Source organism: Arachis hypogaea, chromosome 13, assembly GCF_003086295.3.
Source record: "Arachis hypogaea cultivar Tifrunner chromosome 13, arahy.Tifrunner.gnm2.J5K5, whole genome shotgun sequence".
NCBI classification, from domain to species: domain Eukaryota; kingdom Viridiplantae; phylum Streptophyta; class Magnoliopsida; order Fabales; family Fabaceae; genus Arachis; species Arachis hypogaea.
Window position 1 is genome coordinate 144594623 of NC_092048.1, and position 16221 is coordinate 144610843.

A 16221-nucleotide genomic window follows, 5' to 3' on the forward strand; every position below is an offset into this window, starting at 1 on the left:
TTCACACCATTAAAAACAATAATAATAATTAATTAACGACTATAAATTACAAAATCTGGCGACCTTAAAGCACGCCTCTTATTTTAAACTCTATTCCATTATAAGATATTACCAGAGATGGCTACTCCACCCCTTATCTATGGGTACCCACCCCACCCATACCCGCTCAAGACAGGTCGTCCCGTACTAGAACGAGTTTTTATCGGGACGGGGCGGGGGCCGAGTTTATATAATACCCGTCCCGGTATATATATAATATATATAATTTTAACATATAATACGTGTAATATATGTAAAATAATTAGTAAAATAATTAATAATATTGCATCATATTTAAAATTTTTTTTATTTAGTGTTATGCAATATAATGATGGTTATTTAAATTTTAAATTTTAATAATTATAGAGACAGGACGGATTAGGGTTTAACTTTTACTATCCGCAAATAAGAGTGGACCAGATTTTATGTGGGTTATTGTAGAACAGAACGGAATTGGATAGAGCAAAAACTCGCCCCTATCTACCCCGTTGCCATCCCTAGATATTACCACCACTAGAGTTGTCAAACTGACTAACTCGACCCATGTAGACTTAGTCCGTTTAAATCTGTGGATTAAATAGATTGGACTGTTTAAGTCCATTTTTAACCCCATTTCATTCGCAGACTATAATTTTTTAGTCTAGACTGTTTATAGTCAGTCTGATAAGTTAAATGAGCTGACCTGTTTATCCTTTTATTTTAGTGTTTAAAAAATATTTTGACAAAAATATTATTTTTTAATTAAAAATCTTAAACAAATTGTATTTTTTAGTTGATGAGTCGAATTTTCGGGTTAAATTAGTAAAAATATCAGCTAAAAATTTTATTTAAAAAAAACATAAAAAATAAATGAATTGCCTATTTAGTTCGTGGATTAATCTATCATTTTTTTTGAATTAATCGATACTTAATTTTAGAAACAAAGCCTTTTCATTTAAATGAATAAAGAGACTTATCCCGATGAAGTTATCCGAGGACCCTCCTACCACTCTCTACTCATTCACATTCTTACACTTACGCTTATTCCTATTCCTATTCCATAATGACGACAGGATGCTACAGCAAGGGGAGGATCACGCTTGGAAAAAAATAAATAAAACAAAATTAGTGTGTTCACCAAAGGAAGAAGGTTAGAAGTTAAAACGGAATAATATCCATTGGAAAGTCTAAACATGCTGACATGGTTTTCCCTTGAACTTTAGACTGAATTTTATGATATGTGTGATTGATTGAATTTCAGTTTGCAAACTTCACTTTCCAATCTTAACTTTGGTCAAACTTATTAGTATCCCTATATTTTTGGTAATCTGTTGAAGACTAACTTTATGATACCTATGATTTTTTTGTCTAAATTTTGTTCAATTTACTTTTTATAGTAAATTTCAATTTTTTAAAAATTATTTATTTTTATATTTTTTAAATTAAATAATAATTTTTAATTTTTTTTAATAAATAGACATCACCTTTTAGATATCATAGCATTTACTTCTATTGAATACTCTTTTAGCTGTTGCATGTTAGCTTCAGAAACGTTAGAAAAATATTAAATATTAAATATAGAAATAAATCCAACAAAATAGTTTCTATTTTTTCATTGAGAAAAGCTTAGTATACAAGCGATTAGGGCTTGTAACTATTACAAGTTCATTAACGCCTAATCCACTAAAACGCGCTGCAACTCCTACGTCACTTACACGCGCTATACAAAGATCCCGCGTTTGTATAACTACCAAATTTAAAAGATTTGTTTCCTTCTTTGTTTTCTTTCTTTTCAAATTTCATCGTTCTTCTTCTCGCGCGTCTTCCCCTGGTTTTTCGATCGTTCTTTTCCTCTCCTTTCTCATTGGTTTGTTCTTCGTCATTGACGTTAGTTTTTCTCTCTGTAACTCCAGCTTCGTTTTGACATGGTGTATTTATAGTTTTTGACATGGTGTATTATGCAACCTCTCTGTTGTTGATGACCAGTTTGTTCTGAAGGTTGGAATGACCTTTACCACCCTTGAAGATGCTGGAAAATTTTACAGGAACTATACCAAGGTTGCAGATTTTTCTACAAGAGTTCGAAGCACAAATAGAAAGGAAAACGAGATTAAGAATCAATTGATTACATGTAGCAGAGAGGGAAAATGAAACTCTCATAGCAAAGACTCATTTGATAGGAATTGGAATGATTTTCTGCTAAACTTTGGTCTTGTGGACAACAAGTGGCTTTCATGTAGTGTTGGGTTAAAATCTGCAGCAAAGGTGTAAATTTAATTTTTTATCAGGTGTATTTATAGTCTGTGTTTGGGTGTATTATGCAGATCTCTATGCAGACCGTCATATATGGGTTTCAATCTATTTGATCACCACTTCATATTATAGTACCTGTAAATCAGACATTTTGAATACACTAGAGAGAGTTTAATTAATTTTGGTCTTGTAGACAACAAGTGGCTTTCAGGTAGTGTTGGGTTAAAATCTGCAGCAGGGGTGTAAATTTAATTTTTTATCGGGTGTATTTATAGTCTGTGTTTGGGTGTATTATGCAGATCTCTATGCAGACCGTCATATATGGGTTCCAATCTATCTGGATCACCACTTCATATTATAGTACCTGTAAATCAGACATTTTGAATACACCAGAGAGAGTTTAATTAATTTTGGTCTTGTGGACAACAAGTGGCTTTCAGGTAGTGTTGGGTTAAAATCTGCAGCAGAGGTGTAAATTTAATTTTTTATCGGGTGTATTTATAGTCTATGTTTGGGTGTATTATGCAGATCTCTATGCAGACCGTCATACATGGGTTCCAATCTATCTGGATCACCACTTCATATTATAGTACCTGTAAATCAGAAATTTTGAATACACTAGAGAGAGTTTAATTAATTTTGATCTTGTGGACAACAAGTGGCTTTCAGGTAGTGTTGGGTTAAAATATGCAGCAGAGGTGTAAATTTAATTTTTTATCGGGTGTATTTATAGTCTGTGTTTGGGTGTATTATGCAGATCTCTATGCAGACCGTCATATATGGGTTCCAATCTATCTGGATCACCACTTCATATTATAGTACCTGTAAATCAGACATTTTGAATACACTAGAGAGAGTTTAATTAATTTTGGACTTGTGGACAACAAGTAGCTTTCAGGTAGTGTTGGGTTAAAATCTGCAGCAGAGGTGTAAATTTAATTTTTTATCGGGTGTATTTATAGTCTGTGTTTGGGTGTATTATGCAGATCTCTATGCAGACCGTCATATATGGTTCCAATCTATCTGGATCACCACTTCATATTATAGTACCTGTAAATCAGAAATTTTGAATACACTAGAGAGAGTTTAATTAATTTTGGTCTTGTGGACAACAAGTGGCTTTCAGGTAGTGTTGGGTTAAAATCTGCAGCAGAAGTGTAAATTTAATTTTTTATCGGGTGTATTTATAGTCTGTGTTTGGGTGTATTATGCAGATCTCTATGCAGACCGTCATATATGGGTTCCAATCTATCTGGATCACCACTTCATATTATAGTACCTGTAAATCAGACATTTTGAATACACTAGAGAGAGTTTAATTAATTTTGGACTTGTGGACAACAAGTAGCTTTCAGGTAGTGTTGGGTTAAAATCTACAGCAGAGGTGTAAATTTAATTTTTTATCGGGTGTATTTATAGTCTGTGTTTGGGTGTATTATGCAGATCTCTATGCAGACCGTCATATATGGTTCCAATCTATCTGGATCACCACTTCATATTATAGTACCTGTAAATCAGACATTTTGAATACACTAGAGAGAGTTTAATTAATTTTGGTCTTGTGGACAACAAGTGGCTTTCAGGTAGTGTTGGGTTAAAATCTGCAGCAGAAGTGTAAATTTAATTTTTTATCGGGTGTATTTATAGTCTGTGTTTGGATGTATTATGCAGATCTCTATGCAGACCGTCATATATGGGTTCCAATCTATCTGGATCACCACTTCATATTATAGTACCTGTAAATCAGACATTTTGAATACACTAGAGAGAGTTTAATTAATTTTGGACTTGTGGACAACAAGTAGCTTTCAGGTAGTGTTGGGTTAAAATCTGCAGCAGAGGTGTAAATTTAATTTTTTATCGGGTGTATTTATAGTCTGTGTTTGGGTGTATTATGCAGATTTCTATGCAGACCGTCATATATGGGTTCCAATCTATCTGGATCACCACTTCATATTATAGTACCTGTAAATCAGACATTTTGAATACACCAGAGAGAGTTTAATTATGGAAAAAAAATTTACTTATAATTGGATCAAATATATTTACACCATGTGTTCAATTTCTTAGAACAAGAAGATCAATAAAACCTAGAAGAACATAGAAGAACAGTAAAACATAGTTCTTCGATTTCGAAATCAGAAACAGAAATGTGAAAAATGTACAAGATGAGTAAAACAATAACGTACCTTGAATAATATTTTGTTGATGGTTTCTGCTATTATTCGCGACAAGTTCAAATGTCTCTTCAGTTTGGAATGTTGCTCGAAACTTGAGGATTTGTGTTATCTTTGAAGGAGAAGAGGAATAGTGAGCCATAACGAGCGGTTTTTTCGAAGCGTAATCGTTCGAGTGACGCGCGTGAAATTGACGCTCTATTTAAAGGGAGGAAGTGCGCGTGGATTAAACCTGAGTTGGGCCAACTTGTAAGGATTGTATGCGTTATTTGCTTGTATGTGTAGCGGGGCCCAATTTGATTTATGTCTTAGTCCCCTTATGAAATGAGATAGCTACAAAATTTTCAACACCTGTATGGCTGTATCAAGTCTTTTTATGTAAGACCAACAGTCCTATGTAAATTTACTTCTATGCATAATTGCATATGCAATTTCTCCCGCGAAAAATTCTAAACCTTCATAAGAATTTATTGTTTTTTATTATTATTTTTTATTATTAATTTAATTTTTTTAATTTAATAATTTAATAACATACTTTAACTCATATTTTAAATATTAATGACTAATTAATAACAAAAAATATTAAATTCTAATAACCATCTGATATTTCTCTTCTCCAGCCATCGTTTTCTCTTGCAAAGTGCTTCACAATCCTTCGATAATATATATATTTTAAGAAAGTAAAAACTGATGGAAGAATTCCTATTAAATATCGGCTTACGTACTATACACCATCACTATTTTTTTTTAAATTAATGAAAATGGTCTCTTTCATCAAATTCAACTGGGCCTGACAACAAATTCGGATAAGCATCCTCCTCTTTCTTTTCTCTACGATGATTGATGACTTTATTTTTAGTTTTTTGAGTTTTGAGTTTTGACAGTATTCCTAACAAATACACCAAAGAGACTTGTTAAAATTACTACAAAATAAATTTTAAACTTTCCAAGTCACTTATAAGAATAAAAGTTTAAAAACTTACTATATTAAAATCATTACAAGTAGCTTTAGAGTATACTCGTTAAGAAAACCCTACTTATATTAATCACCAAGTACAGTTTTTTTCCCTCTCATCATAACCCTTTTATAGGTAAATTTTAAAAGGAAAAAAATAGATAAATAAAAAGGGCTATATATATAAGAACTAAGAACAGTTCCCCAGCAATTGTTAATACTTAATAGTAGCTTTACCCTGTAAAGGCTTGTCCTAAACAACAATAATCACTAGTTTTAAGCATAATTGATAATACCATTAGAAACAACTCTAAAGCAAACCTAAGAACTTAGCATTAAACAGACAGTGGTTGTGATCAAATAACTAGGGTAACCAAATCTCAAGGTCAACATAATGCACATGATGTACTTGGCCAGATCAACATATATATTCCATGAAGGGGAACTCGCAAGAAGTTAATAAAACACATTCTGAGCAAAAATGCATTACCAATCAGAGGAATTAACTTAATCAAGAACAAACTAAGTGCACATATGACATTATATTGATTAAAGGCCTAAGAATATATCCAAGATTACGAAGTACACAAAATGCTATTCAGAATCTCTGCATTAATGGTTTCATAGCAAAGCCATGAAGGGATTGATTAGCACTTAGATAACAGGTAAAAATACTTGAAACCTAGGCCCCATCTTGCTGTATAAAGGGGTTGGCAATCTCATCTGTACCATCAGTTGGGGACACAAGCATGACAGCAGTTCCTCTACAAACCTGCAGTGCACCAGAAGCAGTCAAGTCCCTTGGTATTGAAATATCCAAAACAAAACAAACTATAAAAAAGAAAACAAATAAATAAATACATCTGCTTATTTAGTCATGTTGTAAGTTCTATTTTTTATTTTCATTTTGCAGGAAATGATTTTGTGATATCATAATAACTTCCCCTATAGACACTGCAAACTCCAAAATTGGTGGAATTTTAAACAATTAGCATACAAGGGCAGGTGCAAAGCATCCTGTGTTACACAATCTCAAGAAACGATGCACTTAAAGGGTGTATGTAATGTAGGTAGCCTAGCTTAAATGCATCTATAGTCTTTAGATGTATTGCAATGAAATGCTCTTATTATAAAATGAACGAAGCTCTTTAAATTTTGCAGAAGCCTATTATTAATCTCTTCTATGAAGCATGGCATTCATAAAACGTTTGTTCCCCCTCCCCTTCCAATATGAACCTTCTTAGATCTTCATTTTTACTTACATTTAATAATAAGCTTATAAGCTCTGATCAGTTTAACCCCAACTTATCCCACAACGGATAATTTTCCCTTTTCTTTATTCCAACTAAAAAACTCATCAGTTGAGGAGGAAAACCAACAAGGTTCAGGAAATTATTTTTCACATTCATGCATGAAATGTTAATTTTCAGACTGGATCAGCAAAATTTTACAAACAAGGTATAGTGTTGAAATGGAAGAAAACTTACAATTAAGCCAAGACGTCTGGTCTGATCAGTAGTTTTGAGAGGATCATCAGGATCTACAGCATGAGACAAATGCAATATTCATAAAAAATATATATATATTACAAGGCAGAAAATTTTTAGGAACAAGCCAACTTATTATTTTGGTAGAGAAAAAGGGAGAAAAGAAAATGAAAACACAAGTTCTACAGTGAACTCAATATTTGTATGGAAATCTTAATTTTGCTGTTGGATTTGATAAATCTGAACGAAAGCATATGTAAAAAGATGATGGATTCAATGAAAATAAGCCCCACTTAAAGTGAGAACAAAGTCAAATATTTTAAAACCCAATGTTAATATTATTCAGCTTTCAGCACCAAAAAATTCTGTGCTAATTCCGCACATAGTTGGGTTATTTTAGATGGACCTCTCACTCAAGTAAAATGGTAGTCTTGAGATATTTACATCATACAGTTTGATCATAGCTGCAGCGGAATTGAAGTTAAAGCATGCCAGTTAATAGCTCATTACTCATTCAGCCCTCACTCTCATGAATCAGTAAACATCCCTTTTCTTAATCCTCAAAAATTTGTGACACAAGAAAATTGATCTAGCTTAGTGTGGTAAAATAATAAATTTAATGAAGAAACTTCTTGACAACTAAACAAATGATAAACCATACTCCTAACTATTTCATTCAAAATAATGGCAACAAAGTTCACCAGATGCACATATTCTTTGCCCCTACAAAACTTCATTGTAAGATGCAACAATGCGAAAGTTACATTACAAAAGTTATTAGCATGATAAGAAAGTCAAAGCTTCAGAAGTACATACACGATAAACAATTCATAAATAAAGAAATAGGATCCACCTATTAGTTACCTCTTAGAAACTCTACAGCTTCATCTAGGACAAGGTTAAGCAACTGATCATAACCTTTGAGAGTTCCTGTCACTGTAATTCAACAAAGTAAAATGTAATGAAAGTATGTATAAGAGTCTGATGCCATTTTAATTCAAGAAAGATGCATAAAATCTCAACTTAGTATTGATTAGCAAATGTTCATAAATTGCAGTTGAGCACTATTCATTTGAACTCAAAATGAACAGCAGTGATTTAAAACAAAAAAAATGCCAAACTGACACGATTTTATTGTTCATAAAGACAGGAACTACATCAAGATTCAAGAGTAAGCATTATCCTCCATGAGGAATTCACAATCTACAACCAGAATCAACGTTGGGAAACATTTACAATAATCATCCACACTGTGACTATGTCCAAATTATTCACGTATCTAGCTTTAACACCAACGTACAAATATGGGACTAGTAAAACCATATCCAACTAAATAAAATAAAATAAACAATGAACCAAATACATACATTAACAATAGTCAACCCAATTCACACATATTTTGACTTACAAATAAATTAAGGGGAAAAACAAAGGAAGAGGAGATAGGGTTTAACCTTGTCTGCCACCAGTGAGTTTAACCTGAACACCTTTGTCAACGAACTTCGCTAGGTCCAGAACAGTTTCTTTCCTTCCCGACTGTCAATTTTAAAATCGATTAAAAGAAATGAGAACTATTTCCCTTTGCCCTTTGTTGCGTAAAAAAAAAAACTGAACTTTGGGTTCGTGAATTAGGAAAAGTTATTAGGTTTTAGAAAAGAGGGGATGTGTTGCCGGAGAACATACCATGGCTTGATTGAATTTGCAGCGGAGATAGCTTTGCTGGAAATGGTAATTTTCTGTGAAGAGAAAAAAGATTTGAGTTGCGGAATGATGCAGATGAAGATGAAGATGAAGAGGGAGAAGGAAGCTAAGTTCACACTCTCATTCACACCAAGTGTTTTCGAAGCAAAACTCTTCGCACCACACTAAACTCAATCAACACTTTTTAGTTTTTGCCCATTTTTTTGAGTAAATAGTAAAATCACTCATTTTTTTTAATTGATCTCTGCAGAAAATTTTTAATCAAATTCGTATTTAAATATTTTAAATATTTTCATTACTAACAGGATCAAATTTTGATATATAGTACATTAAGTAATATTATAATACATATTTAGTAGTTTTAATTGATTATTAACATAATTAATTTATGAAATTAAATTAGATCAATTTTAAATTAAGAGATTTTAATACCTCAAGTTCTTGCCTCAATTAAGTTTTGATTTGATCTAATTTTATAAATTTATTATGTTAATAGTTAATTAAAACTCAAAGAAGAGTGTTTGGTGTCACTTAATGTCACATTAGCAAATTTTGACACTTATCAACAAAAAAAATAACAGAAAAACTAACCTGACTAATTTAAAATATTTAAAGGATAAATTTGATTAAAAAAATTTCGAAAACTAATTTAAAGAATCTGAAATTTTTTAGAGACTAATTTAATTCTTTTCCTTCTTTTATTTATGGTACTCTACTTATTTTGTGTTAGGCATATGCAAATCATTACACATTGAGAATCTAAATATTTTTAAAAATACAAATCATCACAGATACATTATTATTTATATCATATATTTTTTGTAAGTTAAAGTTATTTTTGTATTATTATTTCTATTTTTTTAAAAAGTAATCAATAAAAATATGAATCATGGGTGCATAAAATATTATACACAGAGACATAGTTGAGGTTTTATAATTTAAAGAATCTTTCCGAGTTTAATGAAAAATGAAATGTCTCCTAAACAAAATAGTACAAAATAGTACAAGATGTTATGATTTTGACTATAAAGATTGAATTTGAATTATAAAAAAATATCTTCTGGAAGATCTATGTGTATTTATTGGTTTGAAATTGAGCTATTAACTAATTTATATGAGTTGCTGACTTGCTGCTATTAAATTTAGTATTTTTATTTGGGGCAATACATCTATATATGTTTTTGTACTTAATCGGAAATGTTTGATAATCAAAGAAAATCAGCCAAAAACAATCATAACTTGCCTTATTTAGTATTCATTAATTGTTGCGACAGTTAATGAATTTTAAATAAAACAAGTTCTAGCTGTTTTTTTTTTGTCTCCCTAACATTACCCGTACCTAATATATGAAGTCATAGAGTCAAACAAGACATTAAAATTTTAATTTGTGAATTGGAGGAGGCTGCTTCCTAAGCTTGGTTGCTTGTTCAAAGGAATAAGCAATTTCAATGAGCTTAGGCTCTGATCCTTTCAACCCTCCAAAACATATTCCAAATGGTGCACCCTTTTCATATCCTGCTGGAACCATTACTCCTGGGTAACCTCCAATAGCAAGTATGCTACTAAAGCTTGAAAATGGTGCCACCACGGCATCTAGTTTATTTCTTTTCATTAGTTTCTCAAACCCATTCTTGGATATTCTTGTCATATTTAATAATGCTCCATTTAGTTGTTTCCCAATTCCACTTGTCTTCTGAGCTTCCAGCATGAGATCTTGGCCATACTCATCAATCTTCTCCTGCCATTTCCATACCATTGTTTGTTAAGTTGGTATTCATTGTTCACACTGTGCAAAATACAAAGGAAAAAAGGACTTCTCAAATTACTCACCAGTTTTGAATGTTTCTTGTTGAAAGCTATCACATCGGCTAAGCTTCTTACCGGTGAAGCAACCAAGTCTTTGAGGTATGCATTCAAGGCTAGTTCGAATTCAATATCCAGTGCAATGGATTCACTTTGATCATAACTGAGTTCATTTATGTTATCCGTCTTCAAATTATCAACTAAAACTGCACCTCTTTGCCTGAGTTTCAATGAATTATATTAGAAATACTAACATTCATTAGAAGTAATAGTTGGCACAAATATAAATAGCAATTTGATTACCTTAAGGTGCTCATATGAAGCTTAAAAGTTTCTTGCAGAAAAGCATCATCCCCAGAATTGAAGAATACTCTCACCACTCCTAGTCTCTTTCCTCTTAGTCCATCTTTCCTTAGAAATTGAGCATAACCACCTTTGGGGACAAATTTTGATGCTTCAATTGTTGCCTTATCATTAATATCTATGCCTGCAATGGTTTCAAGAACATAGGCAGCATCTGATACAGTCCTGCAAATTGGCCTGCACCAGCCCACAAAATTTTGCACATTAAATTCTTGAGAAAAACCCAAAACAGCCCCGGCCCTTGACAAAAAAAAAAATACCAACCTGGCCCTGAGCTTTACTTTTATGGGACGGATTAGCCCCTGTGCCAACAAAAATCAATGTTATTTTTTTAGGCACAGGGCTAATCAGTCCTAAAAAAAAAGATCAGGGGCCGGATTGGTTGTTTTTTTTTTCTTGAGAGCCTCGTTGTCCTTTCGAGATAATTGTCAGGGCCAGATGAGATATTCACTCTTAATTCTTTTATCTAAGAGAAAATGGAGAGGAGCACTGTGATATACTTACCCAACTGTGTCTTGTCTTGGGCTAATTGGGACAACTCCAGCTCTACTAGTGAGACCAACTGTTGGCTTGATCCCCACCACTGAGTTATAACTTGAAGGGCATAAAATGGAGCCATCAGTCTCAGTACCAAGGGACACTGTCACCATATTTGTTGCCACTGATATTGCTGATCCGCTACTTGATCCACAGGGATCATCCCCTGTGTATGGATTCTGCAATTCACAAATGCCATTAAAAATATAGTCACTAAGCTAAGTTCACTAGCCTTTCAGTTGGATGATAACTTGCAATCACAGAAAATAGCATATTCTTATGTTGTCATAATACACCAAAATAACAAGCAATCAATCTATGCATTCCCATGTTTATACTACATAGTTTGGGGCTACATGTACATGAAAATTACCTTTCCTTGCCCACCTCTTGCACTCCAACCACTAGGTGCATTACTTGACCTGTAATGTGACCACTCACTGAGACTGGCTTTTCCTAATATGACAGCCCCGGCTTTCCTTAACCTGGTAACTACAGCAGCATCTCTAGGCACCACAGACCCCAGAAGTGCATAAGACCCTGCAGTAGTGTTCAGTTTATCCTTAGTTGCAATGTTATCCTTAACCAAAATGGGTATTCCATGCAAAGCAGAAAAAGGGCCTTGTGGCTTAGTCTTTCTCTCTTGGTCAGCATTGTCAGCTTGGGTTAGTGCATCTGGATTCACCTCCAACACCCCTCTGAGAACCGGATTCAGGCTTTGGATTCGTTTGAGGTAGAACTCAACCAGTTTCCTAGAGCTTAACTGGTTTCTTTGGAAAGCAAGTTGGAGATCATGCACGGTTGCTTCCTCAATTGAGAACTGCTCCTTGCTAAAGGTAGCTACTGGTAGCACAGAAGAGAGTGTTACTAAAAGGATCAGAAAAATGAATTGCAAGAAAGAGGATGCATACACTGATGTTGAAGCCATTAAGACAAGAAAATATCTTCAGGTGACTGCGCTATTGTATGCTTGGGATGAGTTGCATTATAATTGTGGAAAAGTGGAGGACAAAGAGCACTTAAAAGGTGGGTCACAGGCTGCGATGTTGGAATCCAAAAACTAATAGTCTTCCAGATCATCTACACTTTCAAGTTTCATCGCATACATTCTTTTGCCGACAGTATGTGCAACATGTGTTGGTCCCACATATGAAGTGGATATTATATATATAAAGTCGCTATTAACATTCTGTGCTAACACCGGTACTAGAAACTAGAAAGACTCAGTCCACATAAACCTTATTATTTTAATGAACTTAGTACTTATTTGAGTGTTATTAATTTCCTTCAAAAAAAAATATTTTTTAAATAATAAATAAACAAAAATATTATTTTTATCTTATTTTATCTAAATATAATTGATAAATGAAAAGATTTTTTTACATGAGATATTCAAATATAAAATTACTTTTATTTTTGTAAAAGATCTTTTAAAAAAATATTATTTAAAAAAGATCTTTTTCAAAAATGACGCCCAAATAAACCCTTATTTTTCGGATAAATCACTTAAAAAATTGAATTGAAATCAAATTTACATGAATCCTCTAAAGTTAGAAGAGTTACGTACTTAATCTATTTTAATGTAAATTGAATTCACTTATGTGGATTTAGCCATGCATATGTAAATCGAATTTAATACATTTAATTTAGGACTTTGGTAGTAAATCGAATTAATAAAATTTGATTTAGTGAGTAATTCAACCTTACTAGATTTGATTTATTAGGTATGAGGATACACTAAAGTAAACCGAATGGAATGAATTCGATTTAAGCATGAAAATATTATAGGGTAAATCGACTCCACTTAATTCATTTACCCTTAACCAACATCATTATTAAGATGTTGAATCCACTAAAGTAGACCTCTAACTTCTATATATACAAACAAGATGTGAATCCACGTAAGAGTGACACTCAAAATGGCTAGGAGATAGCTTTCTAGTTTTTGTGTATTACAAAGACACAATTAAAAAAAAAGCGATCGGGAATTAAGTTTACTGATAAAGATTCGTTGGGCGTCTTTATCAGACCTTCTATGAGCTTGGTTGATGAATTCGAATTACTAAGAGCGAAAATCATGGCTACAATTCGAAATCATTGGTTTCGATTTATAATAGATGGAGCCAAAATAGTAGTAAATTGAACCCATTCCATTCGATTTATATCAATTTAAAGTAGTTCGAATTTGATTAATTCGATTTATTACTAGAATGTCTAAATTGACCTTACTTAATTCGATTTACATAAAAATGTGTCTCAAGACATACACGTAACGTTATTCACTCTAGGGGATCCATGTAATTTTGTGATCCAATTCAATTATTTAAGTGATTTGCAATTATGTTTCACTATATATATGATCATCATCCATTCAACTTTCAGCCTTTAATTCTTTAATTACTTTCGAAGTGCTTTGTTTGGGTCTAAATGTAGTTGAAGTAAACCCCTGATCATCTTTTCAGTTATTGGATTATGTTACATGTCACAAACCATATCATTGTATTGATTTTATTAATGGTCACACAATACAGATCATTGTTTAACATTAAACCTTTTACTTATGAATTGGAGGAGGCTTCCTAATCTTAGTTGGTTGCTCAAAGGAATAAGCAATTTCAATAAGCTTTGGCTCTGATCCTTTCAGCCCTCCAAAGCATATTCCAAATGGCACACCCTCTTCATATCCTGCTGGAACAATTATTCCTGGATAACCTCCAATAGCAAGTATTTTGCTAAATCTTGAAAAAGGTATCACCACAGCATCAAGTTTATTTGCTATCATTAATTTCTCAAATCCATATTGGGATAATTTTTTTTAGATTCAGTAATGCTTGATTCAGTGTTTCTCCAAAGCCATTTGTCGTCTCAGATTCCAACATGAGATCCTGATCATACTCATCAAGATTCTCCTGCCATTTCCACAAGATTGTTAAGTTGGTAAGATGGCAAAAAACAGAAAATAAAAAGGGTGACCTCCAAAAATGCTAACCTGTTCTGAGTGATTCTTGTTGTATTCTATCACATCGGCCAAGCTTCTCACCGGGGAAGCAACTAAGTCATTGAGGTATGCATTCAAGGCTAGTTTGAATTCAATCTCCAGAGCAATATCTTCACTTTGATCCATATTGATTTCGACGATGTTATCTATCTTCAAATTGTCAACCAAAAGGGCACCTCTTTGCCTGAGTTTTATGCAAGTACAAGAGACTTGTCACAGTTCAAGTAACTAAGGCTTTGAAATAGATGCTAGTTTCCAATACCTTAAGGTTTCTAGGTGTAGCTGAAAAGTTTTGTGCATAAAAGTACCATTTCCAAAATTGTAATATGATCTCACTACTCCTAGTCTCTTCCCGCTTAGTCCATCTTCCCTCAGAAATTGAGAATAGCCACCTTCTGGGACATACTTTGATGCTTCAATTGTTGCCTCATCGTTAGTGTCAATGCCTACAATGGTTTCAAGAACACAGGCAGCATCCGATACAGTCCTGCAAATTGGTCTGCTCTAGCCAACACAATGTTAGGGTAATGTCTCAAGACAGAAATATAAGGATACTGGGAGATACAAACCTATTTGGAGAAGACGACAAAGACAGAAACAAACAAAATCTATTAGGCCGTAAACAATTTGCATCCAGAAACTTGGGACAGAGGGACATGAACAGAGATACAAAGCCTCTAGTTTTCCTATCCTACAACACTTGCCAAACACAAAGTTATAACTAAGGAATGAGAACCTGCAACAGGCTTTTGATATAAGAGAAATGGAGGCACTGTGACTGTGATATACTTACCCAACTGTGTCTTGTCTGGGGCTGATTGGGATAACCCCAGCTCTACTAGTGAGACCAACTGTTGGCTTGATCCCCACCACTGAGTTATAACCTGAAGGGCATAAAATGGAGCCATTAGTCTCAGTGCCAAGGGACACTGTCACCATATTCGCCGCTACTGATATTGCTGATCCGCTACTAGACCCACAGGGATCACCCTTGGTGTATGGATTCTACAACATACAGAACATAGCCATTCAGCCAATCTCACTAGTCATTAATTTCAGTTACATAACTACTTGCAATCACATAAATAAGCACTAATAGCATCAAGTTCACTCCAATACAAACAAACTATACAAAACCTACTGACACCAGAACATTTGATACACAATAAGAACATTAATAAATGATACAAGATTATGATAAGTTTAAATTACCTTTCCTTGTCCACCTCTGGCACACCAACCACTGGGTGCATTATTGGACCTGAAATTTGACCACTCGCTAAGAGTGGCTTTTCCTAATATGATAGCCCCAGCTTTCCTTAACCTGGTGACTACACCAGCATCTCTAGGCACCACAGACCCCAACAATGCATAAGACCCTGCAGTGGTGTTCAACTTATCCTTAGTTGCAATGTTATCCTTCAATAAAATGGGTATTCCATGCAAAGCAGAGAAAGACCCATGTGGCTTATCCTTTCTCTCTTGGTCAGCTATGTTAGCCTGGGCTACTGCATCTGGATTCACCTCCAGCGCAGCTTTGAGGTCTTTGTTAAGTGTTTGGATTCGCTCTAAGTAGAACTCCACGAGTTCCTTAGAACTTAACTGGTTTCTTTGGAAAGCAAGTTGGAGATCACGCACCGTTGCCTCTTCAATTGAGAAGCCCTGCTCGGTAGAGGTAGTTGGTAGCATTTCCTCTGGAGAATTTGCAATTGCAGCCTTCACGAAAGAAAAGTCAACGTTCTCCCGACAGGATTCTGACAGGCACAGTTTGTTCTCTTGACTCATTCTAGTTTTATTGTCTTTATAGTATCTGACGTGTATATATATATATATATATATATATATATATATATATATATATATATATATATATATAATCCACTATACAATCCACTATTTTTTATATCATATTGAGTTTCACAGCTAAAT

The 16221-nt window shown here is 33.6% G+C and overlaps 2 protein-coding genes and 1 pseudogene across 2 annotated transcripts; all 3 read right to left on the reverse strand.

Annotated features, from left to right (window-relative positions):
• Positions 1 to 5910: 5910 nt before the first annotated feature.
• LOC112792613 (sm-like protein LSM7) lies at positions 5911 to 8914 on the reverse strand. The gene is made up of 5 exons (XM_025835928.2): positions 8574 to 8914; positions 8345 to 8426; positions 7755 to 7826; positions 6891 to 6943; positions 5911 to 6175 (listed from the first exon to the last, which is right to left on the reverse strand). The coding sequence occupies exons 1-5, from the start codon at positions 8574 to 8576 to the stop codon at positions 6086 to 6088; spliced, it is 300 nt and encodes a 99-aa protein (XP_025691713.1). The 5' UTR covers positions 8577 to 8914; the 3' UTR covers positions 5911 to 6085.
• An 808-nt stretch (positions 8915 to 9722) lies between these two features.
• On the reverse strand, positions 9723 to 12427 carry LOC112792615 (probable amidase At4g34880). The gene is made up of 5 exons (XM_025835929.3): positions 11668 to 12427; positions 11262 to 11473; positions 10698 to 10934; positions 10422 to 10614; positions 9723 to 10329 (listed from the first exon to the last, which is right to left on the reverse strand). Exons 1-5 carry the CDS (start codon positions 12220 to 12222, stop codon positions 9964 to 9966), a joined length of 1563 nt encoding a protein of 520 aa, XP_025691714.1. The 5' UTR covers positions 12223 to 12427; the 3' UTR covers positions 9723 to 9963.
• A 1347-nt stretch (positions 12428 to 13774) lies between these two features.
• LOC112792614 (probable amidase At4g34880) lies at positions 13775 to 16095 on the reverse strand (annotated as a pseudogene).
• Positions 16096 to 16221: the final 126 nt, after the last annotated feature.

Excerpts from the sequence above, each read along its gene's own strand:
- LOC112792613 (XM_025835928.2), bottom strand. Across the intron at positions 6,944-7,754 it reads AGCTGTAGAGTTTCTAAGAG|ATCCTGATGATCCTCTCAAA; the intron begins GTAACTAATAGG and ends CTCATGCTGTAG. Across the intron at positions 6,176-6,890 it reads CCAGACGTCTTGGCTTAATT|GTTTGTAGAGGAACTGCTGT; the intron begins GTAAGTTTTCTT and ends GGTGCACTGCAG.
- LOC112792615 (XM_025835929.3), bottom strand. The coding sequence starts at position 12,222 with ATGGCTTCAACATCAGTGTATGCATCCTCTTTCTTGCAATTCATTTTT. Across the intron at positions 10,935-11,261 it reads CCAAGACAAGACACAGTTGG|GCCAATTTGCAGGACTGTAT; the intron begins GTAAGTATATCA and ends GGGCTGGTGCAG. Across the intron at positions 10,615-10,697 it reads CTTCATATGAGCACCTTAAG|GCAAAGAGGTGCAGTTTTAG; the intron begins GTAATCAAATTG and ends ATTGAAACTCAG.